The sequence below is a fragment of the Cynocephalus volans genome, chromosome 5 (assembly GCF_027409185.1).
Source record: "Cynocephalus volans isolate mCynVol1 chromosome 5, mCynVol1.pri, whole genome shotgun sequence".
Taxonomy (NCBI): Eukaryota; Metazoa; Chordata; class Mammalia; order Dermoptera; family Cynocephalidae; genus Cynocephalus; species Cynocephalus volans.
Genome location: NC_084464.1, coordinates 138,351,995 through 138,379,377, shown reverse-complemented (window position 1 = coordinate 138,379,377; position 27,383 = coordinate 138,351,995). Strand labels below are relative to the sequence as shown.

At 40.6% G+C, this 27,383-nt stretch overlaps 1 protein-coding gene across 1 annotated transcript in view; it reads right to left on the bottom strand.

The window, feature by feature from the left end:
* The window catches only part of ARFGEF3 (ARFGEF family member 3), a 151,729-nt gene that overhangs the window by 59,848 nt on the left and 64,498 nt on the right, over nt 1–27,383 (bottom strand). The window contains exons 7-12 of the mRNA XM_063097320.1: nt 26,419–26,461; nt 24,018–24,096; nt 15,149–15,253; nt 13,976–14,309; nt 7,935–8,047; nt 6,215–7,125 (exon numbers count right to left, since the gene is read on the bottom strand). Coding sequence (XP_062953390.1) covers nt 6,215–7,125; nt 7,935–8,047; nt 13,976–14,309; nt 15,149–15,253; nt 24,018–24,096; nt 26,419–26,461 — 1,585 coding nt within the window. The remainder of the gene's footprint in view (nt 1–6,214; nt 7,126–7,934; nt 8,048–13,975; nt 14,310–15,148; nt 15,254–24,017; nt 24,097–26,418; nt 26,462–27,383) is intronic.

The following is a 27,383-nucleotide window of genomic DNA, read 5'->3' as shown; positions in this document are numbered from 1 at the left end:
TTTCTCACAACAAACATATCCCCATTGTTAAGCAACATGTGACTGTATGAAGTTTGATAGATATGGCCAAAATATTTTCCAAATAGTTTTATACGAATTTTTCCTCCTACCAACTGTGCATAAGAACACTCTTACACCCACTCTCAGCAACACGAGTCATTATCAACTTTCTAAACTTGCATGATAAGATTACACAACATTGCTTAGTAACAGATTTGTTCTAATTTTTACATAACATTACCGCTTTTTTTCCCCTGTAAATACCATATAATTTTATTTTCTCTTTGAAATTGAGGTTAGAAAGTTTTTTGGTTTTTTTCATTACTTTTATTATTTATTTTTCAGGATAAATAGTATACTCAACATTACACAATGTAATCTTTTTTTTGTGGCCCTTTACCAATTTCTTGCTATTCTTCTCTCCCTCCCCCTTTCCCACCTCTAGTAGCCTCAGTTCTGCTCTCTCCTTTTGAAAGTTCAACAAATTATTACGATGGTTGTATCTTTATTTTTATAGCTCCCACTAATGAGTGAGGACATGTGGTATTTCTCTTTCTGTGCCTGGCTTTTTTCACTTAACATAATTTTCTCTAAGTTCATCCATGTTGTTGAGAACGGCAGAGTTTCATTTTTTTTTTTTTTTTTTTTATGGCAGGGCAGTATTCTGTTGTGCATATATATCATGTTTTCCTTATCCAGTCATTCATCGATGGACATTTAGGTTGGTTCCAACTCTTGGCTATTGTAAATAGAGCTGTGATGAACATGGCAGTGCAGATTTCCCTTTGACATGATGATTTTCCTTTGGGTATATTCCCAGCAGTGGGATTGCTGGATCGTATGGCAGTTCTATCTGTAGTTGCAGTTCTATCTCCATACTGTTTTCCATAGAGGCTTACTGCTTTATTTTCTGACAGAAGTTATAAGAAATTGTTTTTAAGGATTTGGAAAAAGTTACAAAGAAGAAAATAAAAGTAATCTGTAATCACATCATTCTGACATATATAGTATTAACATTTTGATATTAATTTTGAATCCTTTATAAAATTACATTATGACCATTTTTTTATATCATTAAATATTACTTGAAAACATTTAAAATGGCTACATAATGTCATAAATGGATACACTACAAATCCTTTAACCATTCCCCTACTTGGGGGGCACTTAGGTTATTTCTAAGATTTTTTTGCTATTAAATAATGCTACCATACGAGAGTATTTCAAAAAGTTCATGGAGATTCATATTATCTTTTAATTCTACTTTTCCATGGACTTTTTGAAGTACCCTTGTATATGCTTCTATACATAAATCTCTGCCTGAGTTTCTGTTTCCTTAATACAGATTCCCAGGAGCAGTGAAATGCCAGGTATCCACTAATGTCTGTCTGTGAGGACTTAGAAAACTGTCACACACTTGTTTCTCAGCCACTGTGGTTGGTTTTGCACCAGGGCAGATCAACTCCAGAGGTTTTTGTGTTCTTGAACAACATCTCCTAAATAATTAAAATCCTTCAAGAGGAGCATACAGAGAATGCTTAATTTCTCCCAAAAGGAGAAATTAAATGCCCTGTGCTAAGTTAACAGGAATGAATATTATAAAGGCATCATAAATCATAATTGCAAGGAATATTTAAAGATACGAGGAGTATGCTAACAAAATATTAAGTAGAAAGTTACAAAATTACACATATAACATATTCATCCCCTCTTTCCCTGTTCTCCCTGCTCCCCTCTCTCCACCTGCCCATCCCAGTACTGCAGAGAGTAATGATTCAGAGCAGGCTCTCTGGAGCCAGACTGCTGAAGTTCACATCCTGGCATCACCATTTCCTAGCTGTGTACCTTGGGTTACTTACTACTCAACTTCCCTGTGTCTCAGTTTTCTCGTCTGTAAAATGGGGATGATAATACTACCTGTTGTGAGCGTTAAATGAATTAATATACATAAAACCCTTAGACAATGCAGGGCACACAGGAAGTGCTACATTAGTGCTAGCTACTACTACTACTGCAGATACTTGTAAATGAGCACATTTATATGCAGAAAAAAGGCCACAAGATACCAAGATATTTCAGAGACAACCTCTAGGTGGTGTGATTATTGTTTATTTTTATTTTCTCTTTATATTATTATATTTTCCAAATTTTATATTTCACAAATGTGAGGCTGCTGGAGGAGGATTTTGTTAGACTACTTATTCTCCAACACTGCTTCCAGAGTACTTTTCTTCTGACCTTTATTAAAGCAAGCAAGCAATCCCTGTTCTTTTGGGGCTTGTGCCATTTGGCTGTATCTTCCACCTATCCTTAAAACTCTCATCTGTGACCTGCCAGACATGTCGATATTCGCTGACAACTCCGGCACTAAGTCTGCAGTCTCCTCTTCACTCATGCCTCCTCCCCTCCTACCTGTCCTCAGCCTGCAGATGGTCACCTCATCCAATGTCAGGTCCTCTTAGATCCTTGACAACCACATCATCCATCATTCCCTCTGTCCCGCCTCCTGCCACCCAGCGACTCCCACAGTAACATTGTGAGTCACAGGTAGTAGCACTGTCATGGTGTTCTACCCGTGATGTCATCACTAATTCAGACAACCCACCCTCTGACTGGAATCTTCTTGTCGGCTTGCTCAGCTATTCCCGCTACACCATTTTTTGAACGAATCCTCACCTTTCCTCCACATGTACCAGTGCATTTAATCTTAAGAATAAGTAAAGTAAGTATTACTATCTTTACATTGCAGGTAGGGAATGTGATGCAGAAAGAGGGTAAGTAATTTGCCCTTGGTCACAGGGGCCAGTAAATGGTAGAGCTGGGATCTGAGGTTAGAACCCAGAAATAGTTAGATCCCAAACACGTGTGTGTGTGTGTGTGTGTGAGAGAGAGAGAGAGAGAGTGAGAGAGAGAGAGAGATCTATGTAAAATTCCTGAAGTTAAAACCCAGATATATACATACAAGTATGTGTCTATGTAAACTTCCCAGCAAACAAGCTTTAATTCTAACCCCTTTTTGTCTGAGACAACATTTGAGAATGGAAGTGACTAATGATATTATTATAAGGATAACTCTACATCCACATTCAGTGTTGAAAACAAAATATGGCGCTGTATTAGAAACTGCTCGTTGCTACGCAAAGCCATTCTTCTTTCTTAGGAACAGAATCATGATTTGACGCGGGTTGCAATGCACCTCGTTTCCTGGGAGGGAATGTGAAGTTGAGGTTGTTCGGTGGAGCTTCTGGAGAGCTTCGTAAAGCAGCCTTACTTGGCTTTAAGGTGGGCCCTTTGCTACCCCTGCCCTTCGTGTTTGGAGCGTGAAGTGAAGGCTGCAGCCCACCAGCACCAGGCACCTCGGTTTGTGAGGAAACCTCAGGAGGAGAATCACCTGTTAACGAGGTGGGGGCAGAAAGACAGGAGCACCTGGGTCCCCGTCGTGGAACTCTGGCCGCTGACATCAGACTCAATTTAGGGGAAAGAAAATGAATTTCTTTCCTTCTTAAATAATCATTTGAGTTTTTTATATATGTAAGCAAACCTAATTCTAACAGACAGGCAGGAAAACATATTTACTTATTTATTTGAATATGTTTTCTTCCTTTATTCTACCTTCTGTATTCCACAAAGATAGTGAGGTAATTTGTATATTACCTTCTTTAGGGGTGTTTGAATCACAAGGCCAAAAACTGAAGCTGGCACCAACACACTTGCCTTCGTGGTTTTGGATTCACAAAGCCAGAGTTCCTTCCAGAGACTTTCCCAGTCCTTGGTGGGCGACCAGAGGAGGGAGATGGCAGCACAGCAGGGAAGGGAGAGTCCCTGCAAGGTTACCAGGACCCCAGGGGAGGATATACAACAGGATGCAGGGGCTCCCAACCTCACCAGAGCATCCCCGGCCCCAAACTGGCAGGGAGGTAGCAAAATCACGGGAGCCCCAGGGAGCCTGTGAACTGGGATAGTGGGGCTTGCTGGTGATGTGAGTGGTGAGGAGCCTCCCTTTCCAGATCTCACATAAGCTCCAGCTTCTGGTTTGCCCCGGGAAGGGGACCTGAGGGAAGACACACCAAATGTCCTGTCAGGTAGGGGGGCTGAGGGTCTGGAGTCAGATTTCTTTTAATTTAAAGGAATATATATTTCTTGCACAACTGAGATTCATACTTGCTACACTACCTTTTATGAAATTTGGTACTTTCTAAGTATTGTATTGCTTGCAGTAAGCCTTACGTTTGGTCACAGTAAGTCTCAAGACTGTAACTGAAAACCACTAACCTAAGGAAGAGCAATCCCAAAGTAAGCGCTTGTGATCCTTTATCAACTGCTGTGCAAGGATGGATCTTGCTTTCAGTCCTGAGGAGCCACCTTAGTTAGAAACATGCCACTTTGTTCCACACAGGATCAGAGAGGCATTTCTGCAGCCATCATAGCTCACGTCAAATACTGTCTTTATAAAAACCGTATTTTTCTGAATGTTTTCAAACTCCCCCACCACAAGAAACATTAATTGCTTTTATTTATTTATTTGTTTTTTATTTTTTTGTCTTTTTCGTGACCGGCACTCAGCCAGTGAGTGCACCGGCCATTCCTATATAGGATCCGAACCCGCGGCGGGAGCGTCGCCGCACTCCCAGCGCCGCACTCTCACGAGTGCGGCATGGGCTCGGCCCCATTAATTGCTTTTAAAAGAAAGGCTTTCCTTCCTAGATAATCTGATAATCTGGACAACTCAAAACAAAAAGAAAAAAAGAGCTTTCTTGAATCATGTAGAATTAAGGAGGCTCATTTCAAGGGCATATAAACTGGCTGAGGATGGAGTCACTGAGAAACCTGAGTGATTGTGATTCAGCCAAGAAAGCAGACCCCTGATAACAGGGCAAAGACAAATGCTCAATGGAAGTTTTTGGCAAAATAAGGTTTGAAGTTTCTGACATTAAAATAAATAATGACTCAAAGATCTGGTTTATGACTCAGAGAGTTTCTTTCTCTTTTCCCCTTCTCCTGTTTTTACTTTCATAACTTTTTCTTGGGGGAACAAAGGAAATCTGCCGCTCCCCTTGTCTAACTTTTGATCTCAGAGGTGGCATTTGCAAGGGGAGCAAGAGCACACGCCTTAGTCCAGAGGTGGACACAGGCCAGCGTCCAGGGGCTTTGGCTTACCCACAGCAATGGTCAGTGCCATCCGCTAAACCACAGCGGTAATGGAGGAGAGTGAGCTCGTTGTTAACATGACCACAGAGTGATGGGTATATAATGTAGAAACAGAGACCAACTCCTAAATGCTGAAAGCAATGTGGATGTTACTACAATTAAGAAGACAAAGAAATAACTCAATTACCAGACAATAACTAAAAATTATATTTGGAAATAACCAAAAGTGTGTGAAGTCTCTTTTCAATGTACTGATTTCTCCATTTAAAAAATAATTTCACACAACATATTGGGTCTGATGGGACATTTGATAAACCTCCAAAATTTGGGCAATTTGCAACATTCATAGGGCCATATTCTGGCCACATAAAAAATTCACACAAACCCTGTTCTGCATGTACTATAAAAAGTACTAACTTGAAAGGTACAAATCACAAATCTGAAGACTTGCTTTAGCCTCAAATTGTATGGAAGACTTTGCAAGGAAGATATTTCTTAATTCTCATAAGAAATGAGGGAGGGCCCTTGGAAGTCAGTCTTCACCACTGTGACAACTCATTTATCTGGAATTACTGGGGGATGGTGTTTATAAACATGAAGTTATCGCAGAAATAAATTTTATATAATAAATGCTAAAACTTCTGCAGTAGAGTTATTCTGTATGAATAATTTTAATTTTTAAACCAGAAGACCCTAAATATAATTCTACCATTTCCTGATGACTCCAGGCCATCATGACTATAACCAGTGGCCATGCTCAACTCCAATCCACAGCTATTCTGGGGGACCTCCAATGTCTGCTGGGCTTTCTGCCTTGACCCAAGGGACACTGAGCTGGTCGAAGGAGCCACTATATACGTATAGTATATTCCAGCCATCAACTGCTGTAGAATTCAGATAAACCACCACCAATAAGTCTTATGTTCCTTTGCTCATTAAACGGAGGAAACCCAAAGATTCATTAATATGCTTTGAGCACTTCAGACTACAAGCATGATGATAATTGCCCATTAAGGCCAAATGCTCTGAATACTGTTGACTATATAGCAAAAAATTGCTTACAAACCTGAGCAGAAAGTGGAGGCAAAGTTCTGGAGGGCAGAGTCCACCTCTTCCACACTGGAGAGGGCCAGGAGCCGTGGCAGGAGGCTCTCCAGGGACTGCACGAACAGCCGGGCACTGTGCTGATCGGCCTCCTGGTTCTTCAACAGTTTTAGAGACAGGGCGGCAGTTCGCAAGGACCGGTGGCCCAGGCAGTCCCGAGGGGTCTGCTCCTCATCAGCCAGTGAACAGTTGTCTGACCCAATGTCTGACACATCAGACCTGCCCGAATCCTTTTCTGCTGCCATGGAGTACTGATCACAGGAATCAAATTCTGTCCTAGAAAGGTCTTGGTCATCTACGCTAAAGTTGCTTTCGCTGTACCTAGATCCGTAGGACCTCGTCCGGCAGTCAACTGACAGGAAGTTAGTTATGTCAGGGTAGGCGACCGTGTGGCTTCTCTGCACGACATCTGGCTGGTCTACTGCTTCCTGCTCTGACACCCTGCTCAGTGGCTCCTTGCCCTCCTGGACGGCTGGAGACTTGAGGCCGTTCTTGTGGTGGTCCGAGTGGTCCTCCGGTGTGGTCTGACCCAACTCTCCCTCCAAAGTGGTCTGGCCCGTGTCCGTGGTGACACTGATGCTGATGTCAGGGCTCCTCTCGTTGCCCGACTCCCATGGCGTGTGTTCCGAGGACAGCACACGCCGCTGCCAGCGGAAGTCGGCCTCGTTGATCTCCACGGAGTCCCGGCTCGACTCGGGCCCGTCCTTGAGCTCTTCCAGGCGCAGAAGCAGCAGCTGCACCTGACTGTCGCTCAAGCCCTTGCCCTGGCTGAGCTCGTCCAGGGCACCGAGCAAGGAGCAGACACAGGCCACAGCAGCATAGCAAGCTTCGATGCCGCCCTTGACGCACGCTTCGGTCATGCCATCCATGATGCTAAACAGTGTTCAAAAGAGAAAAGGGCACCCGTGCATGAATCATGGAAAAATGCTCTGAAATGAACAAGAGTCGTTAGCCTGGTGAATAGTATTCAACACAGATGGTCTAATTTGCATAAAATTTAATGGTCTGGGCAACAAATAAATGAAACAAATATGTTCAGCCCAGCAGAGGAATAACTCCAGGTAAAGTGGTCCATCTTGAATCCCTCTGGCCCCCCTTGGTTTGCTGGTTTATCTGGGTACAAACAAAAATTCCAGATGGGAATTTATAATCTCCCCAAAGACAGGGACTGAAAAATCTCACTTTTGTATTATGCTCAGTGTTTCAAATAGAAAATAATTACAATGGCTGTATAATCATGTGGACCTTTCTCTGTACAATAAACATATTCCTGAACCAATGCATGTGAATACTACTGTAAATTATCTAATACTTAGTTTTTTAGAGGGGCCACATGTAAAGGAATCCTGTCTCCATAGTATTGTAAATCAAAAAATTCTTCCCTAAAATAACCCCAGAGAAAAATTTTTGAACATTTCATTTTGTACATTTGGTTTTAAGCCAATATGGAAATATGGAAAATTATATGATTATAATAAATTGAGATAAGTCTTCTCATACGGCTTGGGGGTAAATTATTAAATGGTCACATTTCATCACTTCTCAGCCTTCAGGCTAAGATCACGTGTAAATAGTCACATTTCATATATTGTAGATAGATTTATTAAAATTTCAGGGATTTACAAGCAAAATTAAAAGTATTCAGAGAAGAAATAAAGACCTAGAAGTGGAATGTATCATACAGTTTGAGCAGATCCAGATGGGACTTTCTCTTTGAAATTGATCTTTTTCTGGATTCTGGTTCAGTGGAGCTGGGTCCTGCCAAGTCACAGAGACGCTGTGGGCTCCCAAGTATCTTTAAGAAAAAGAGGAAAAAATAACAGAAAGGTGAATATTACAAAAAAGCACAAGGTTTTAAAATGGTGAGATCAAATAGACATGCACTTTCCCTACAGAGTGATATAGTAGGAGAAACATAACTATTTGAAACTTAAATCTTCAAAAAACTGATGCAGGTATACTTCTTGACATACAGCGCCCATCTGGCTCCCAGCTCCCAGTTCAGGGCTGGCTGAGACAAAGAAAATTCTCTGAGGAATTGTTTCAAAATATTTTATAGCACAGAACTAGAAAACACTTGCATGTCTGTTCTTCAGTGAGATTAGCCTGCATGTAACTTTCCTGGACTCTCTTTTTCTTATTTTGCTACCAAGTTAGCCAGCTTCATAAACCAGGTTGAGAAGTATTTCCTCTTTTTTTTTTTTTCTTTTTTAATTTTATTTTGTCGATATACATTGTAGCTGATTAATGCTCCCCATCACCAAAACCTCCCTCCCTTCTCCCTCCCCCCCCCCCAACAATGTCCTTTCTGTTTGCTTGTTGTATCAACTTCAAGTAATTGTGGTTGTTATATCTTCTTCCCTCCCCCCCCCGATTTGTGTGTGTGTGTGTGTATGTGTGTGTGTGAATTTATATATTAATGTTTAGCTCCCTCCAATAAGTGAGAACATGTGGTATTTCTCTTTCTGTGCCTGACTTGTTTCACTTAATATAATTCTCTCAAGGTCCATCCATGTTGTTGCAAATGGCAGTATTTCATTCGTTTTTATAGCTGAGTAGTATTCCATTGTGTAGATGTACCACATTTTCCGTATCCACTCATCTGATGATGGGCATTTGGGCTGGTTCCAACTCTTGGCTATTGTAAAGAGTGCTGCGATGAACATTGGGGAACAGGTATACCTTCGACTTGATGATTTCCATTCCTCTGGGTATATTCCCAACAGTGGGATGGCTGGGTCGTATGGTAGATCTATTTGCAATTGTTTAAGGAACCTCCATACCATTTTCCATAGAGGCTGCACCATTTTGCAGTCCCACCAACAATGTATGAGAGTTCCTTTTTCTCCGCAGCCTCGCCAGCATTTATCTTTCCTCTTTCTTGTCTCTAGAAAAGTTCATGGAAGATTGGAATTATCTGTTCCGTGAGTGCTTGCTATAATTTGTTTCCAAAGCCATATGGGGATGGTATTTCTTTTTTTTAATGAGTAGATTTAAACTACCGATTCAATTTCTTCAAAGATTATAGGACTATTCAGGTCCTTAATTTCTTCTTGAACCAACTTTTTAAAAGTTGTATTATTTCCTAGGGATTTATCCATTTTATCTAAGTTTTCAAATTTATTGGCCTAAAGTTGCCTTAATATTCTCTTTCATTACTCTCATGTTTGTAACATCTACTGTTGGCTGCATTTTTTTCATTCTTAGTTCCGTTTATTTGTACCTGTTCTGGGATTTTTGGTTGTTGCTGTTGCTCTTGGCAGAAGTTTTTCTTAGTCTTTTCAAAGTCCTAACACTTTTTGCTTTATTGATCACCTATACAATATTTGCTTTTCATCACATGAATTTCTGCTTTCTTATTTTTTCTCCTTTCTACTTCTTTGAATTTATTCTGCTCTTTTTTCCAACTACCTAAGATGGAGAATTAGGACATTAATTTTAGGTTTTCTACTTTTTAATATAAGCAGTTAACACTACTTTAACTACATTCCCACAAGTTTTCATGTATAGAATTTTCATAATTTTTCAGTTCCAACCAATTTTTATTTCCACGTGGCGGAAATCTTTAGAGAAAATTCCCATTTGAGGCTAAATTAATTCAAAGAAAGCACGGTTAAATGAAGTGTATGTGCAGCAGACGTCCCATTGCTATGTCCATTCATTTTCAAAGTGATTTATACTCCAAGCAAAGCAGGAAAGGGTGTATTGAATAGAAAAAGCTGTATTTCAAGGGGCTGCCTTCTATTTTTCCATATTTCTTTCTTTCTTTCCCCATTTCTTTCTTACCACAGAAATTGGAAACTTCTGCTGTCTTGGAGACACTGAAATGAAGCTTTTACTTTTCTCTCCACATTTCATTTCTTTGACATCAAAAGAGAGGATGATAATGCTGGGGCTAAGTCACCAGTCACTCTCTCTGCCTCTCTCTCTCTCTCTCTCTCTGCAGGCCTGCATCCAAGTGGCTAGACCTACGGGTCTCTAGCTGCTCCATCTCTTGCTGAAAGAGTAAGTACAGTTCCAAAGGATAGGAGTGGGAAACCACTTTCTCTTGGGATCCCACCACATGCTCTAATCCAACTTCACCAGCAGTAAATTGGATAATATATTTTAATTCTCACATCCATCTGGTACTTATTTGTCAATTGTTTCAGACTCTAGAGAGAAAGGCGACAGAGTGATTAGGCTTCTGAAGAACCCTCAGCAAATACTCAAAGGAAGGGAAGACATTTTTAATATCAGCTTCTTTGGGCGGTGGGGGAGGTTAGGACACCAGTGGTTGGGGAGTCACAGTCTGATAAAGCCTAGGGAATGCCTTCTGAAGCTGGTTCACAGCAGAGAGAAAAGGAAGTGAGAGGTACTTTTCACTACTGTTCATTTTTTAGGGGGAGTAGAAACAGAAAAGAGAATGTACTTTGAAAAACAAAATGTCTTTGACTAATAGGCACATAGTACATATGGCAGAGTGACAAAATAGAATGAGAACAGGGAAATAATATACTAAGTGTACAAACTCCAGAAGGCTAAACAAACATCCTGTACCCAGTGGCTTTCTTTGTGTGCATAAGCCCTGCACATTTTGGTATCTAGGTTAATTATTTGGCAACTTTCCCAAATCATTGGTTTTGTCACATAAAGTAGAAGCACTGCTTTTCAGAACAACCTGGCCCAAATTAGCCTTCAGGGCTCCATGGGGCAGCCCAGGCTGGTCATGCTACTCAGAGGCTGGTGTCTACTTGTAGTCTTACTTCTGCAAAATGACCTTGGGAACCTAGAAAACCTAGAAAAAGAGGGAAATATAGCTAGTTTTCTTTGCAGTAGTAAAGAAATTATGTAAAGTACATTTAGACACCTACATACCCCATATGCAAAGTGTTAACTTAGCATTCAGATATCAAGTGGCTCTACGATGGGCAGCAGCAGCTCTAGTAACTGTTAATTCTGAAGGTAGAGGAAAGGTTGTTGCGCTTGCAACATACCCTCTTCGCAGACAGTTTGTGTCCAGGTCCATCTGTCAGTCAGTCAAAATTTATTAAGCCCTATTCTGACTCAAGCATTGTAGTGCTAAATACTATGGGGAAACACACAAAAGCAATATGTACAAGAATATATTTGAGGAGATAAGAAGCTCATTCCACATTGTATTGTGAAACAATCAGCATGACAAGACATATAATCAATTGCTAAATGGTGGGTTAAAGGAGCGCAAGATCAGTGGTCTGAGGAAGCAGAGCCATAAAGGAGAATTTTGATAGCAGAGGCAGCCGTACTTAGAACATCTTGGTTCACATCTTAGCCCTGCCACTCACAAGGTGGAGGAATTTGGGCAAGTGCCTTCTCTTACTAGAGCCTCAGCTTCCCTATCTGTAAAATAAGCATAATATCATCTTTCTAAGGGAGTTTATAAATAAGCTGATGTGAAGTGTTAGGAGGATCCAATCTGCTGTGATCAGTCATTCCACTCTGTTTAGTGGAAGTGGCCCACGGAAACAGGGGAGAGGGAGTCTGAAGAAAGGCAGGAAGGTGGGACTTGAACAAAGTCAGAAGAATGAGGGGGCATCCTGGGAAAGGATGGGAAATGAGCATGATGGCAGAAGGTTCTGGAAACCGGGCAGTGTAATTCACAAGCGATGGGAGAGGAAATAGGTACCATTAGAGAGCCCTGGGCAATGGCAAAGTTAACAGTGTGATTTATAAACAAAAGTCCAGGAAGACAAAGGGAACAAACAGGCAGGAGAGAAGGAGCCCAGTCAGAACTGGACCAGCTATTTTCAGCCTCCATATGTTTTGTTTTTCTCTTCCTTAGGATAGCAATAAGGGCACCAAATATTTGTTTAGCACTTTATACTCACAAAGTACTTATGGAAACTTAATCGCATTTTGAATTTGTAACCTTTGGAATTTTATAACAATGTACAGATGAGAACACTGTATGTTCAGAGTTGAATGATTTACCTAGTATCACCTAGCTGGTGAGTGGCACAGAGAGGATTCAAATCCTGACTCCTAAACTCAGCCTTCTGAAATGGAAAGCTGAACCAGCACCAGGAACGGGGCTGCTGGAATCATCTGCACGGCAATGTGAGAGTCAGGTCCAGTAATAAGTGTGGTGTAGGGAAAGCCCATAGGTCGGGGGACTGGGGTTTGCCCCTTTTCTCTTTCTCTGGGACTCTGGGCAAATCATTTGACTTCTTAAAGCCTTAGTTTCTTTATGGGAGGAAAAATTTCTTTTCCCTGGCATTACATTTCTATGCAGAAGAATATCCAGTGGAGTAAAATTCTGGGCCTCTCATCTCCCCTCCTTTCATTCCTTCCAGGTGGAAGGGGAGCCCTGATCTGACTGGTGAATTTAGGAGAAGGGGCAGAGTGTGCCAGGCCAGCGCCTCCCTTGCTTCTCTTCCGGGGGATCCCCTGTTCAGAGGAAACTCATGCCTGCTCCTCCAGGCTACAAGTTTAACAGGGGTAGAGGCAGGTCCCCGGGGGAGGGCTGCTGCTGTCCGGATGGTGATGAAGTGATCTTGTCTCACTTGCCGCAAAGCTATGTTGTGTTCACCAATCTATGGTGATCAGTATTTAAAGCTGGACGTTTGGTCTCCATTGCCTGAACCTCTGGTGGGGAAAAGAAGTAACATTCCTCATGGGTAAAAATAAAGCTGATAAACAACTTCGCAAAGTTCTTATGAATAGGAGGGTACTTCAAAAAGTTCGTGGAAATATAAAAATATAGAATTAAAAGATAATACGAATCCTTCTGTGAATTTTTTGAAGTACCCTCGCATTAAATATATGTGAAGTGCCTGGCATATAGTAAGAAAGAAGGAGAAAAAAAGGTAATTATTATTGTGTGCTCATAGATTTTCTTAACAAAAATTAAATCTGGGTCACTCCTTCATTTCTAGAAATGTTGGCTCAGGACTTTCCATTATTCATCACAATAAAATCTCATTATAATAACACTAAGAAGCAATTCAAATTTAACTCTTTATAAATCAGTTGGTAGCAAATATTGCTTTAAATAAATGAATCATCAAGGGAATTTTGTTACACTTATTTTTCAGGGGTTAGGTATCAAAAGGAAATGCCATTTGACCTTTACAAAGAAGTTCACAAATACATAAATGCTGATCACTTTTCTTTCTGGTCCTTTGAGAGAAAGCAGAGGAATCTCTGTTCAAAGTACCTTCAAAATAACCCTAATTTCTCCTCAAAACCAAGAAATAGCACACTGGGATGGCTATCACAAGCTGGGCAACCTTCACGTTCTCTCTGGGGTCATTACATATGGGAGAAATGAGGCAGATAGAAGGAACAGGGCAAAGGGATTCCTTTTAGCAACAAGAGATTCGTCAAGTTCTTTTTTTGGATAATGTACAACCTGGGTATAAAGTCATTTTGAAGTACAATTTCAGCAAAGGTGAATAAACATATATATCTGCACAACAGTACCTAAGGTAGCAGAATGAAATCTCAGCCTGGGCCCTGTCTGATGCACGTCTGATGGAGTCTTCACAAGCACATAGCTCAATCATCAACCAGCTTTCCATCAGTGAGCATCAGCAACCCTTCCTTGCCCGGCTCCCAATGTACACCGACTCTAGAGATATGGTCTGTTACTGGATACCGTGTGGTAGCAATGAGGTTCCAGCAAGATCTAGCAAGCTGAGTGCTTCCTGTCTGCAAGATACTGTGTTCAGACCCCCTTGGCAAACCTTCAGTGTCTCCCTACCTCTTTCATTATTTTGATGGCTTCCACGCGGTGCTGGGGTGGGGGGTAAAGCAGCACACGGTGATAGAGGGACTGGAGCACTGGCTTCATGGAGTCCACTGACCCCACCAGCCGGACCAGCTCGGCTGCAATGTAATAGATGGTGCGCGCCACGGGCCCGCTCAGGGCTGGCGCAGTGCAGGAACAGCCCGAGCCCCGGCCATGGTCAGAGACTCCGGGAGCCACAGAGTCTGACTCGATGCTCGTGCTGGTGCTGCTACTGTGAGCGGAGGTGATAGTTTTGTCATGAATTGGGTTCCCCAGGATCACGATGAGAGCAGGGCAGAGGTTTTTCCTGGGAAGAGACAGGGAAAAATGAGTTTCACTGCAAGTCAAATAAAACATGATTGCTGCCCTGAGGGTAAGTAGCAGATGCCACATAAATGACTAGGAAGAGGTGCATTCTTTACTGCTCCTTCTTTGGCTACATGATACCCCAGTTTTCAAAGTCTCTTTGTCACTTCCAAGTGTATCAACAGAATACTTTTCTTCATAATTTGAGCTAGGGTTAACTAAATAAAATATCCAGAGAAGCATTAAGAAACTATCTTATGTGAATAGACCCAAAATGTTAAATGGCTTACATATAAAGTTTCATTTTACTATAAATAAAATTATTTCTCATTTGAGAAGTTAATTTAAAATTCCATACCAACACCTATCATCGACTTCTTCCCTGTTAATAAGCCAAGGAGCCCAGAGCACCAGTTGGCTGCCTGTAGGCCTGTCACTCTGGAATCTCTGACTATGTGATTAGCATTCAGGTCATGGAGAATGTATCAGGGTAGGGCTAAGAGTAAGATTCATTATCTCTTGCCCCTACATAAGTTTCCAGTGCCTTTATGTGCTTTTAGAATAAACTGAGAACCTGGAAAATCTCCTGGTTCCCATGTTCCTGTGATGTAAATACAATGTAAGAGGGCCTTGGAAGCATATTTTGTCATAACAATTGTCAGTTTCTCTCTGGATTTTGGTCTGATGCACGAAGCAAAATAATTTCCCTACTTTTCCTCTAAGACATTTACGCACAGATGTAACTCTTGGTAGGTCAGGGACACCATGGAAAGGGACCTGCAGACACAGCTAGAAGGAGCCCCTTGGGTTGGCGTGGGGGTGTCAGGAGTGGGTGCTCACCAGATTAGGTCTGTGAATCCCCTGTGCAGGTGCATGGAGGAGGAGGAGCTGCTGAGCACGGACAGAATGCACTCCAGGTACAGAAGCTGCAGCTGCTGGCTGTCACTGCAGAAGAGCATAACCGACACACACGCAGGCAAAAACAAGGTGAAGTTCAAGAAGTGGTACGTGGAAACACTTGGAAAAATGGTAGGCATTACTGAAGTGCTAGTTTTTTGGGGGGGTTAGTATTATAGGTTGAACTTTGTCTCCCCCAATTTTATGAATTGAACTCTTAATCCCCAGGACCTCAGAATGTGACCTTATTTGGAGATTGGTTTTAACAGAGGCAATCAAGTTAAAGTGAGTTCATTAAGGTGGGCCCCTAATCCAACATGACTGGTATCTTTAAGAAAATGTAAATTTGGACACAGAGATACACGCTGAGGAAAGACAATGTGAAGAGACAAAGGGAGAAGATGACCTTACACAAGCCAAGGAGAGAGGCTTGGAACAGATCCTTCCTTCACAGTCCCCAGAAGGAACCAACTCTGCCCATACACCATGATCTTGGACTTCTAGCCTCCAGAGCTTTATATGATAAATTTCTGTTGTTTAAGGCACCTGGTTTGTTGTTAAGGCAACTCTAGTAAACTAATACAAGGGTACTTCAAAAGGCTCACGGAAAAAAGGAATTAAAAGATGGTATGAACCTTTCTCTGAACTTTTTGAAGACCCCTCGTATAGTTAGGATGATTTTTTTTTATTATTAATAAACTTTCCTTCTTAGAACAATTGTAGATTTGCAGAAAAACTCAGAGTGACCATACTTTGTCCACTCCTCACACATGGTTTATCCTATTATATTAACATTTTATATGAGTATAGTATGTTTGCTACAATTAATGAACAAATATTGATATACTTAATAAAGCTCACAGTTTATTCCAGATATGTTAATTTTTAATAAGTTTAATTGTCTAAACCTTTCAGGAGACCATTTACCATGCTACCTTTTGATTGGTCCATACTACTAACTTACATTTGACTTTTCTTCTTTACTTACTTAGAAAACCTTCGTTTTTCAATGGACAAATGATTTTTCCCTAAATTATTATTACGGGGTTCCTCAATAGAGCCAGAAAACAGAAAACATGATTGGAAGCACATTCTTATATCAGGATTAAGTTTTCTTGCTAGCCCATCACACAGTATGAAAATCCAGGTATGTGGCAAGAGTGACAGGGGTGAGGGAGAATTTAATTTTGGGACACATTTACTACAAATACATAATAAGTCATTTTTAGAGAGTACACTCAGGAATCTTGCATGGAATGGGTGGAACATTCAGAAAAAAGAGAAACTCGCTGATAAAAATATCAAATATTTGGTGTGTCTCTTTTAAGTTAAAATAAATGTCAAGAGAAAGCTTGTGTTTTTAACAGTTCAAATAACTCCCAGGAAAAGGGGGTGGAGGGGGAAGGGAAGGCTTATGAGAGGCAAACTAGAAAGTTAAGGAGATAGGAAGGGAGAAAAGAAAAATTAACATTTGACCATCCCAAAGGCCAGAAGGTTGCATCCATACAAATCAAGAAAGACTGCAACTTTAAGACAGAGAGGATAGTAACATTGGCGGCTGGGAGGGTGTCTGTCATTTAAGTGCTATGTTCAATACCTTTAGGTTGACATTACACTCTAAAACCAGTTAGCAAGCTACAGCCCAAGGGCAAAACCCACCCTTGACCTGTTAACTAAAAAATGTTATATTTTTAAAGAATTATAAAACCAAACAAAAACAAAGACAAACAGGAGACAGAGCTAGTAAGTAGGTGGCCCTTTACAGAAAAAGTTTGCGGACCCATACTCTAAAAAAAGCTTCTTTGTCCAAAGAGAACTGTACAATGATTAAAATAATGTCATTATTTTGAAAAGGGGAATGCCATTTATATTTGGGTATACTCTATCACACCCTCTGATAAGGACTGCGTCTCCACAAAAATTATTACTATTTGCCAAGAGGAAGGTGATGGTTGGAGGAAGAGTAAGAAGGGCAAGAAATAACTAGCCGGTCTTGCGTCAGGTGAGGACTTTACAATTCTAGCCTCCTGCTCCTGCAAGCTTTCCTAAGCTTTTGAACAAGACACAGTTCCTGACCTGAAACAGCACATTCTTCATTCTTATGGGATGAGATAGACAAATAGCAAGTAGATGAAGCACTGGTGGGAAGTGCTGTAAATTAATAATTTAACACCAGTTTCTATGAGACCATATAGGAGGGGCACCTCCTTAGAAAGATGCAGAAGAATTTCCACAGGACATGGTGCCTTAGTAGAGACCGAAAGTTCAATTAGAAGCCTGCCACATGGAGAAGTTGGAGGAAGGGTGTGTGCAAAGCATGCAGGCAGAGGAGGAAGAAGTTTGGGCTGAGAGGTTTGAGGTTGAAGTACAGATGTGAGGGGGCACCAGCGGGGTGGGAATGGGGGACAGGAGGAATAGACAGAAACAGATCAAGAAGAGTCATGTAGGTCGTGCTAAGATATCTGCACTTTTTTGCACTTTTTTGTGCAAAGAGAAGAGTGATATGACCACATTTGTGTCTTAGAAGACTCATTCTGGATGTTTTAGAATTAACAGAGTGGAGAGAGCAAACAGGGAGGTCCCAATATCAAGTATAAGCCACATTTAAAATAACAGCTGTAGAAGGATTGCCTTTCCTGTAGTCTGACCAATCACTTGGCCCATTATTAAGAAGAATAATTATTAAATGCTCCAATTCAAAAATTTCTCTTTTCAAACTGTCAGTCTAGCATCACAAACTTGAAATAACTATAGATGATAAAGATTCTCAATTTCTGAAATCACTGGAAATAAGTCCATAGAAAAGCTATGAGAGAGCTGGCCAGTTAGCTCAATTGATTGGAGCCTGGTGCTGATAACACCAGGGTCAAGGGTTTGGATTCCATTACCAGCCAGCCACCAAAATAAATAAAAAATAAAAACAAAAGCTAGGAGCAGTCAGGGTTCCTAGGAGTATCTGCGAAATGTGCTGTGGTAAATTGGCAACCCCAAGGCATCAGGTGCACTGACGGGGAACATATCGCCAAGGTAACTAGTTGACAGTCTCCCTGGAGACTGACTGCAACAGGCAGCTTTTCTGTGGGCTGCAGCAGTGTGGAGAATAGGTGCTCATGGCCTGCATGAGTCATGTCATTAAGGCAGCTGTTTAAAATGTAAGCCACCCACGCCCCTCACTAGATACACATCTGCACGTGCTCAGTGTGTATGTGTTTAATACTCATCTGACCATAGACAGACAATATATGGAATGCACAGTGCAGAAGAAGCCTAGAAACCAGCCAACACTTTAAAACATGTGAGGGAAAGATCTGCCTACATAAGAAGGCTGTGAGTCACTTTTTCTGGTCTTTTATCTGAGAATTTCATGGTTGGCAAGTCTGATTCTCTGCTTATCGCCGACTTTCTTTGCAGGAATGTGACCTGTGCAGAACAGGTCTTGGGAGGGGACCGGAGGGCCCTGAAGGCTGAGCAGCCACTGTCCTGGCAAGGTTACTGGGAGAGCAATCTGGCAGCATATCCTGGATCTCTGGAGTTCTTAGAATTTTGTTTTAAACCATTTTGACTTTGCCTCGCTTAGAAAGAGATTTCAATTTAGCTAGAAAAAGGAGAGAGGGAATTAAGTAACTGTGTAAGAAGTGGAATGGAATAAGAACAAATGCTATGAACACCTAGTCTGGCCTCACTGATTCCAAGCCTGCTTTTTTTTCCTTGACATTGTCTACTAGGAAGAGAGGGAAGAGACAAAGGGTGGTGGGAGACAGACGGGCAGAGAATGAAAAAATATCTTTCTAAGCCCAATTATCTTTCTAAAAATTCTTGGATTTAAGTACTATCATGTAACTCAACTTGCCTTATATAGAACTCTATTAATACCACATCTCCAAGGCATGTGAGTGGGACATTCTGCATACCTGAATTCATCTTCTGAATCCTCCCAAGAGACAGAACATAGATTGTGAATATACACCCCTAAAGTCCTATGAGGTTTTTGGGCACTGATTTTGGAAATGGTTGCTGAGGTTATTGACCATAGTGTGATTTCAGAGACAGAACCTCTTTAGAAGGTGGGAGAGGCTTCAAGTTTAGCCAATAGAAATAAAAGAATTAAGGCAGTAAAATCAGAAGAAATGATACAGATGTGAAAACAAGAAGAATGAGCAGAACCACCGGAGTGAGGGCAGCCAAGGGCACCATACCACCTGACCATGGACTTAAAGGGCTCCCATCACAGCTGCAGTGAGCAGACTGCGCCCACAGCATCTAGCAATACCTCCTTCCCTCCACCTTAAGGTAATGGAATCATGGGAAAGACTAAAACCAAACAAAGCAAATAATCTGTAGAGGCAGAATTATGGCCAAGGAAATAGCATCGGAAAACTAAGCAAGACTATGAGAATCCTGTAAAAACCCGTAAGCTCTGTAACAATAGGCCTAAAGCCATCTTTGATCCAATGTCCAAATGCTAGAAAAACATGTACATGTCACATGAGTTATTTTTCCCATTTAAAGCCTGTTCTTAAGTTATGTTAAGAGATCATTTCTTTGTTTTTCAGTGACTGATAGAAATCTATAATCTTTAGAGTCTAATACAAGAGTACTTCAAAAAGTTTGCAGAAAAACGGAATTAAAAGATAATACAAATCTTTCCATGAACTTCTTGAAGCACCCTCGTGTGTGTGTGCATGTGTGTATGTGTGTTTGCAATGTATGTCTGTGCAATGCATTTTCTTGACAACCTTCAGAGAAACTTCTAAGGTAAGGAGCTCCATGTTCTTAACTGCATTATAAACTAGAATTAGCACCAATAATTGTGAAAGCAGACAAACTAGTTTAGAGCTAATATATATCAAATATTTACTACCTGCTTGGCATTGTAATGTTAAAAATAACTCCACTTATAGCAGTACTTCCTAGAAGATATAAAAACCGAATGCTTATAATAATTATACAACAGGCATAACCTTGGGTTGTTCCAGGTAAACCAGGCCATATGGTTGTCACATAGATGAAGGTTCCTGTAGCTGATGTTGGAGCCATGCAGGCTTTACAGAACCATGAACTTGAACCCCAGAATGCCAGGTACTTACTGGACCTAGGTGAAGGCTCTTTTCTGACCAATGAACAATGTTACATTTTTTTTTTTTTTTTTTTTTTTTGTCTTTTTGTGACCGGCCGCACCGCGGGCGCACCGGCCATCCTTATATAGGATCCAAACCCGCGGCGGGAGCACTGCTGCGCTCCCAGCGCCGCACTCTCCCAAGTGCGCCATGGGGTCGGCCCACAATGTTACATTTTAAGCCTATCATTTATAGACCTATAGACTTGTTCTGACTTATCCTGATGGTAGATTTTAATTACTAATTCGCATAATTACCATGAGCCTCTTTTACTTTTCTAGCCCTTATAAACTTCAGATTTTTCCCTTGAAAACTACTTGGAAAAAAAAATGCTTAGCTTATTTTCCCTTGCCTGTGAAGTAATGAACACAGTCTTTATATTTTTCTGGCGTTCTTGGACCTGGGGGTTGGGTAGGGGTGAAGAAGAAGTGTCCTTGGCTGACAGCTACCTAGTGTTACCCGCTAGGCTGTGGTGTTCCCCTGGTGACCATAAACAATTTCATAGAATGTTAACATCAGATGAAAAAATCTCCACAATCATGATGAAACAAGATGAAACCCAATCAACAACCATGCCTGGACAGAGATATATATATTTTTTAAAAGGGCTGTTTACAACCATGACAATGACCAAATATCCCCCTCCCCTGTGAGTGACTCCTACTTCTCCAAAGACAATTCTACCTCCCATCTGTTCCTCCCTTTTGTAGATAAAAATTACGAAGCCCAATGCTGGAATTTCCCCCGCTTTCTGACAGCACCCAATCCCTGAACAGAACACTCAGTTCCGATAACCCACTCCCAAATCACCTAACACAAGCTCAAATCCTATAACAATTCCTCCTAACACCCTTTCACTGGATGCCCCATGGCTCCCCATAATGGACAGCTGCCTTCACTATAGCAAGTTAATAAACCTAATTCTGTAAACCTCAGGTCTTCCTGATGATCTTTAGCTGATTGACGACAGTCCAAGTGAATTTTCTCATTTGATCTTACAAAAACCCTAATATGTTTTATATTGCTGATACTATATAATATTGTAATTACAATAATAAATAATATATTAATTATTTTATAGGTTTCATAAGCTTAGGGAAGTTGAAATCTTTGACCAAAGTCAAGAGGCAGTAACGGGCAGGACAGGGGTTTTTACCCAGGTAATCTGACAAAGACAGTGCAGTTGAGCCACAACAGTGATTAAATGCCACTCTTGATTGGGACTTGGAAGAAAGTATGCCCATAGAAACATATCCCAGCTCGGATATAACAGCCAGCTGTGCTCTGATGGAGAGAAACTGGGCAGCACTAGGAAGGAGTTAGCACTAGAAGAGACCGAAACCCTGGTCATGGAGGGGGACAGTGAATATAAAACCTATCCAAACCAGAATACCTTTGAGAGTGAAGGAGGGTGATTATAATTATTATGTAACAGGTGTAACCTGGGACTGTCCCAAGCAAAGCAGGTGACATGGGGACCTACAGAAAGAGTCACTGAAGTTGGTGCTACAGCCCCAGGTTAGGATGTTATCAGCTCTACTACTTCAACTCTCCGTGGTCAGGAAAGATGGGCACCTGCACAGGGTACAGCAGGATCCATTTACATCCCATCTGCTGTTAGACTCATCCCTCCTGAGAGCAAGGAGGGATCGGTCCAGGAGTGGGAGAAATTTGAGGATGGAGGTAGGGAATAAGTTAAATGCTATTTCTTCTTGGTTTATACTACCCATGTATTAAGTAAGCCTCTTCACTTAAAAAAAAAAATTGTGTATATTTAAGGTATACAATATGATGTTGTAAGATACATACATATAGTGAAAGGATTACTATAGTGAAACTAATTAACCTATCCATCATCTCATATTGCCCATTTCCCCTGTGGCAAGAGCAGCTATAATCTACTCATTTAGCTAAAATCCTGAATGCAATACACTATTATTGACTATAGTACTCATGTTGTACATTAGATCTTTAGACTTGTTCTTCCCACATATCTGCTACTTTGTATCCTTTGACCTACATCTCTCCAATTCCTACCCCCCAGCACCCATAACCACTGTTTTATTCTTTCTGTATATTTGACCTTTAACTGCATGACATAAAGAGAGTTTAATTTGGTCAAAATATGCAGGCGACCTAGAGGAATGGACACATAGATGTAGAAATCATTTGGTAACAACTTTTAAGGGTAATTCTAAGCTTAGTTTATCAAAAATAATCCTGAGTTTCTGAAAAAACAAAAACAAGAAAAACAATGTTTCCAGCAGTGAGAGAACTCTTTCGTGCCTGCAGCTACTTTCTCCCAACTCATTATAGTACTTAAAATTCTGTAAGTAGAAGACCTACTGTTTTATCAACTGCTCTAGTTACAGTAAATGATAGTTTTATATGTCTTTCATAATTTAAAGGGCACGTCAGAACCTTACTGTGCTGCAGAATTTTGCAATTCAGTATATATGTAGCTGGTAGGGACTTTTCATCCGTGAACCCCGAAAGAGCCAATTCCTTGAGATGGATTCTGAGTGGCTAACTGGGTCCAAATTCTGAATGGAGCCCAGAGCCATTTGCTGACTAGAGGTTACACATGTACTATGTCTGAGGATTTCATAAGCCATCTGTCCCTATCTATGCTGGCCAGTAACTGCTAAAAGAAAGCCTCATTTCACCACCTGAACTTAATCAATGAACTGCAACCTGTCAAATGTTAACTGGCCAGAACTCCACAAACCAGGATCCCTCTTTTGCGTAATGGGTCAGACCAATCTGTACAGAACAAGCTTGAATTCCTCATTTGCATGGAGGACCAGAATGGGAAACTGGGCAGGAACTTTTGCTATGTAAAACAATCTCTCCCTTTTTTCTGGTGGAGTGCGCTTTTCATTTTGTACCAAAGGCTGCATCTCCCCAGTGTGCAAGCTATTCACCGAAATAAAGCCTGTCTTTACCTCCGAATTCCTTTTCAGTAAAACTTAGCACATCCCACCTTGGAAAGTCTGGCCCTTTTATGATTTGGCTTTAATACAGACGCACAAGTTGTGTTATTAATTTAGTGCATGGAGAATTGGAACAGTAGACATCACATAAATGAACTGCTAGCACTGATTAAACAGGCACACACAAAAAAATGAAAAATATTTAAAAGTCAGAGTAAGACGCTCTTTTTAAAAGATACATGTGTGACAACGCTGTCCCCCACAGATATGTACAATTATCTTTCAATAAATAAAAATTAAAAAATAAAGTTATGTGTGTGAGCTCATAGGCTTAGGGAATGTGAGAAGAAAAAGAGAAAAGCCACATGGTCCAACCCAATCATTTAACAGAAGCAGAAAGTGCAGCACAGTTCAATGAGAAGCCATTTACAGTCCCACAGCTGGGATGTGCCCAAGTTAAGACGATCCCTCACATCACTAGCTCTTAGCTCACCACTCTTCCCACTCAGCTCTTTGCTCAAGGGATTAATCTTCCTGCAAGGTATTGTTTTCCTATTTTCACATCAGGAAATTATATACTTTCATAATGGTATTTGGTAATTTGGGATTGCCCAAGGTCTCTGAATATATTTCTCAGGTGAATACCATAGGAGGGGGGAACTACTCTCCCTGTCATCTGCAATTTTAAGTGACAGTGTAGACAAAAGTTATTTCAGAAACAGACCATTGGCTACTAAAAGCCACAGTGATTAAAGCACTTACTTTATGGCGGCTTGTAGCTTCTCACACAGGACAGTGAGCACAGAGACAACGTCATCACAGAGGGATTCTACTGTTGACCCTTCAAAACAGAGGAGGTTCCAGGCATTAGACATTGGCAGGCCCACTACAAGCTCCCTGAACAGTCTTCAGCCTCCACTCCTGATGTTTACTTAGGATGGAAAAGATGATTTTCAGATGCAGAGAAGCTCTTAGGTCACCAAAACCATCACGGGAAATGTGAGAATGAAATACAGTGTACAATCATTCCTTTCTAAAGTAAAACACTCAAAAAACAGTCTGGAAAGAAAATAATAGATTGTTTCTTATTATGAAGAAATTCATTCACACATAACAGAAGGAGATCTGAGTAATTAAAAAAAAAAACTACAATTGACAGTAACTTTCTCAGAATTTAGGCCAGTAGGCTATACATGTATCCATTATTCTGTTCTCTTGAATTTCTGGGTCTTCTGAGCTGATTTGAATTGTACCTCACAGAGACCAAATATGGCACTGTGGAAAAAGGATAGCCTTTTGGAACTAAGAAACCAGAGAAAGGGAGGAAAATAATTTAGTTACCATCTTTGCCTACTTTATTTGTCCAGTGACCAGAGGGCACATGGTCTTTGCTGATAATGAAGCAATAGTTAATGTCAGAAAAATTAATTTTCCCTCTAAACATGTTCTAGTTTCAAGAAACTAGAACCAAAACTCCTACTGAAGCACTGTGAAAAAAAGGCTGGAATTTGGGATCTGTTCAATGACAGGTTCACAACTTGCTGATTGTGTGAGATGGGTAAGCTTTAGTTTTCCCTTTGGCAAAATGGGATAAATAATACCAACTTCACAAAATTGTTGGGCCAAGTGAAACAACAAATGAAAGCATTCATTTTCTGAAATAAAAACCTGTAAAGATCTATACAAATGTGGCTAAGTATCCAATGAATGTACAAATGAATGAATGACCATGAAGTCAAGAAAAATGGAGAAAAAAAAAATGGCAAGATTGTAAGAAAGAAAATAAAAGTAAAGTTGGAGGAGGGCAGAAAAAAGAAAAATAAATGGCTGATCCTCATAATTTAAGACCTTAAAAGAAGGGAAAAAAAATTGAAAAATGGTAAGGTACAACAATAAAACATACTTTAAAATAAATAAAACCCATAAGCAGTCCTTCAGCTCAATTTTAGATAATCTTCAAATGAGTCCCTCCATCAATTTTTTTTTACTAATATATATTTTTAGAGATTTATCCTTGACCAAGAGGACTCTGACTCCCTTTTTAGTTTATAAAATCATCCTACATCAAAGCGAAGATTTTATGAAGCTAAAATAGCCAAAGAGAGAGGAAAAGACAGGTGGGAAATCTTGGAGCATATATCATTTATATTATTATATACCATATATATTTATTTATAGTATATGATTTACCTATATAATAAATATATATATTTATTATATATTATATGTGAAATATTATATACTTCAGAAGCTGAAAAGATGCTGCAGCACTTTCCGGCCCACAGCCCAAGAATGAAGCAGGATGGGATTAATACAACACCTTCCGGCAATGCTTTAGAAAACCACTTAAAGCATTCCTCTTTCTCATTTCTTTCATTTACTCTTTTTTTAAATTGTGGCTGTTTAGCTGGTTCTCTCTCTCCCTTCATTCCCTCCCTTTTTCATCATCTCCCCACCCCTACCCCTTCTCCCTATCGTTACCTGGTGAAAATATAAAAGCAGATTTTTTCAATATTTTAAAAATTACTGAATAAAGTCTTAAAACCTACATTTCAATTTTTTATTAGCTGATTTGAGTTTTTGTATCTCTTTCAGAAAATACTACTAGGCCTATTTTCAAAAATTAAATTGCTTTTCAATTATATGTGAACTTTTATATTTTTCTGTTCCTGAGGGTCACAATGAAAGTTCCTAAACTTGATTTCACCCACTGCTTAAATTGGGCTGTCTGCAAGATTCCTTGTGAGAAGATTTATTTCTCATGTCAAAAAAATTGGTATTTGACAAACATAATTCTGGTGCAACAGCACTGTATGCCAATCAGGTTTCTACAACCTCTGTCCAATTCTCATTTTAGCAATTAAACCTGACTTCATGGACAATGAAGTAACTAAACAAGCCTCCACATGGGAGGGATGTGAAGAGTTAATTTCTCTCACACAGTTGGAACAGGAATAGGTGTGGCTGGCACAAGTGATGGCAGAAAAGAAGGAAGTCAACAGCTGATTAAATAATACCATGTAAGGCAAAACTAAGCAGAACCTCTGAGGAGAACCGTAAACCTGAGAGGTCTGTGTCATCTTTTCAGTCCCAACACCAAGCACACAGTAGGTACTCTCATACCTGCTTTTTAAAGTGAACTAGTAAAAATCAAATCCAATACCTTGATTCCAGAATTCCTGCGGGACATCCGGGTTTTCAATTATCTAGTAAGGGAGATACACATAGACAATTAGGAGATTCAGACAAGACAAATCCTGACTTCTAGATGATGAAAAATTCTAGGAAACAAAATGGCATCCTTGTGCTCTGGGCTCAGCTACCTTCCCTAAGCACAGCCTCCAGCTCTTGATAGCATTTCATTACTCACAGTGTTTATGAAAAAGACTATGATATCTGCAGTTGAGCTTCTCAGCTCCAAAAATAATTCATTTAAGAGTCCACATATTTCCTGAAAGTTTAAGCTTTGTGGAGCACTTTATGATTCCAGGGTGCTGGGCTGTGATTTGGGGCACTCCCCATCTGAAGAGAAGAGTTAATTTCACAGAGAGAACCATTTATCATCCCAAGGCCGCAGAATACACTGTGATTGGCACCTAACAAATACAGACTCTTCCTAGTTACAAGAGGGATCAGCCTCCAGAGGTCTTCATAATACAGGTCCAAAGATGACCACTGGTCAGAAGCACCATCTTCTGGTTGATGGGGGAGCATATTAACTTTCGACTGTCTACTAGACCAGCCACTCTTGACTGTCACTAGGTAGATCCAGAACTATCAGGGCAGAGAGGGAACCTTGGGGAGGGGAGAATAGTAAGGGAAATGTATTTACCAATAATAAGACTTACTTCCCATTGCAGAAGTGGCTACTAGCTGGAAATAGGAAGGAGGCGCTTCAGCCTCTCTGCTTCTTGCTTCTTTGTGCCAGTAGATAATAGGGCATTTTCATGCCAAATAACCACCAGGCATGTAAATCATCCCATGGTGCTCATTTTTTAAAAGCTGGTATTGGGAAAATAGAATAATTTAATCAGGCCCTCTCACCTTAGATCAGGTTGGGAGTGGTGCAGCATTCTTTGTAAGCAGTTGTGTGTGGGTAGAGTTGGTGCACATGTGTGGTGCCGTCAC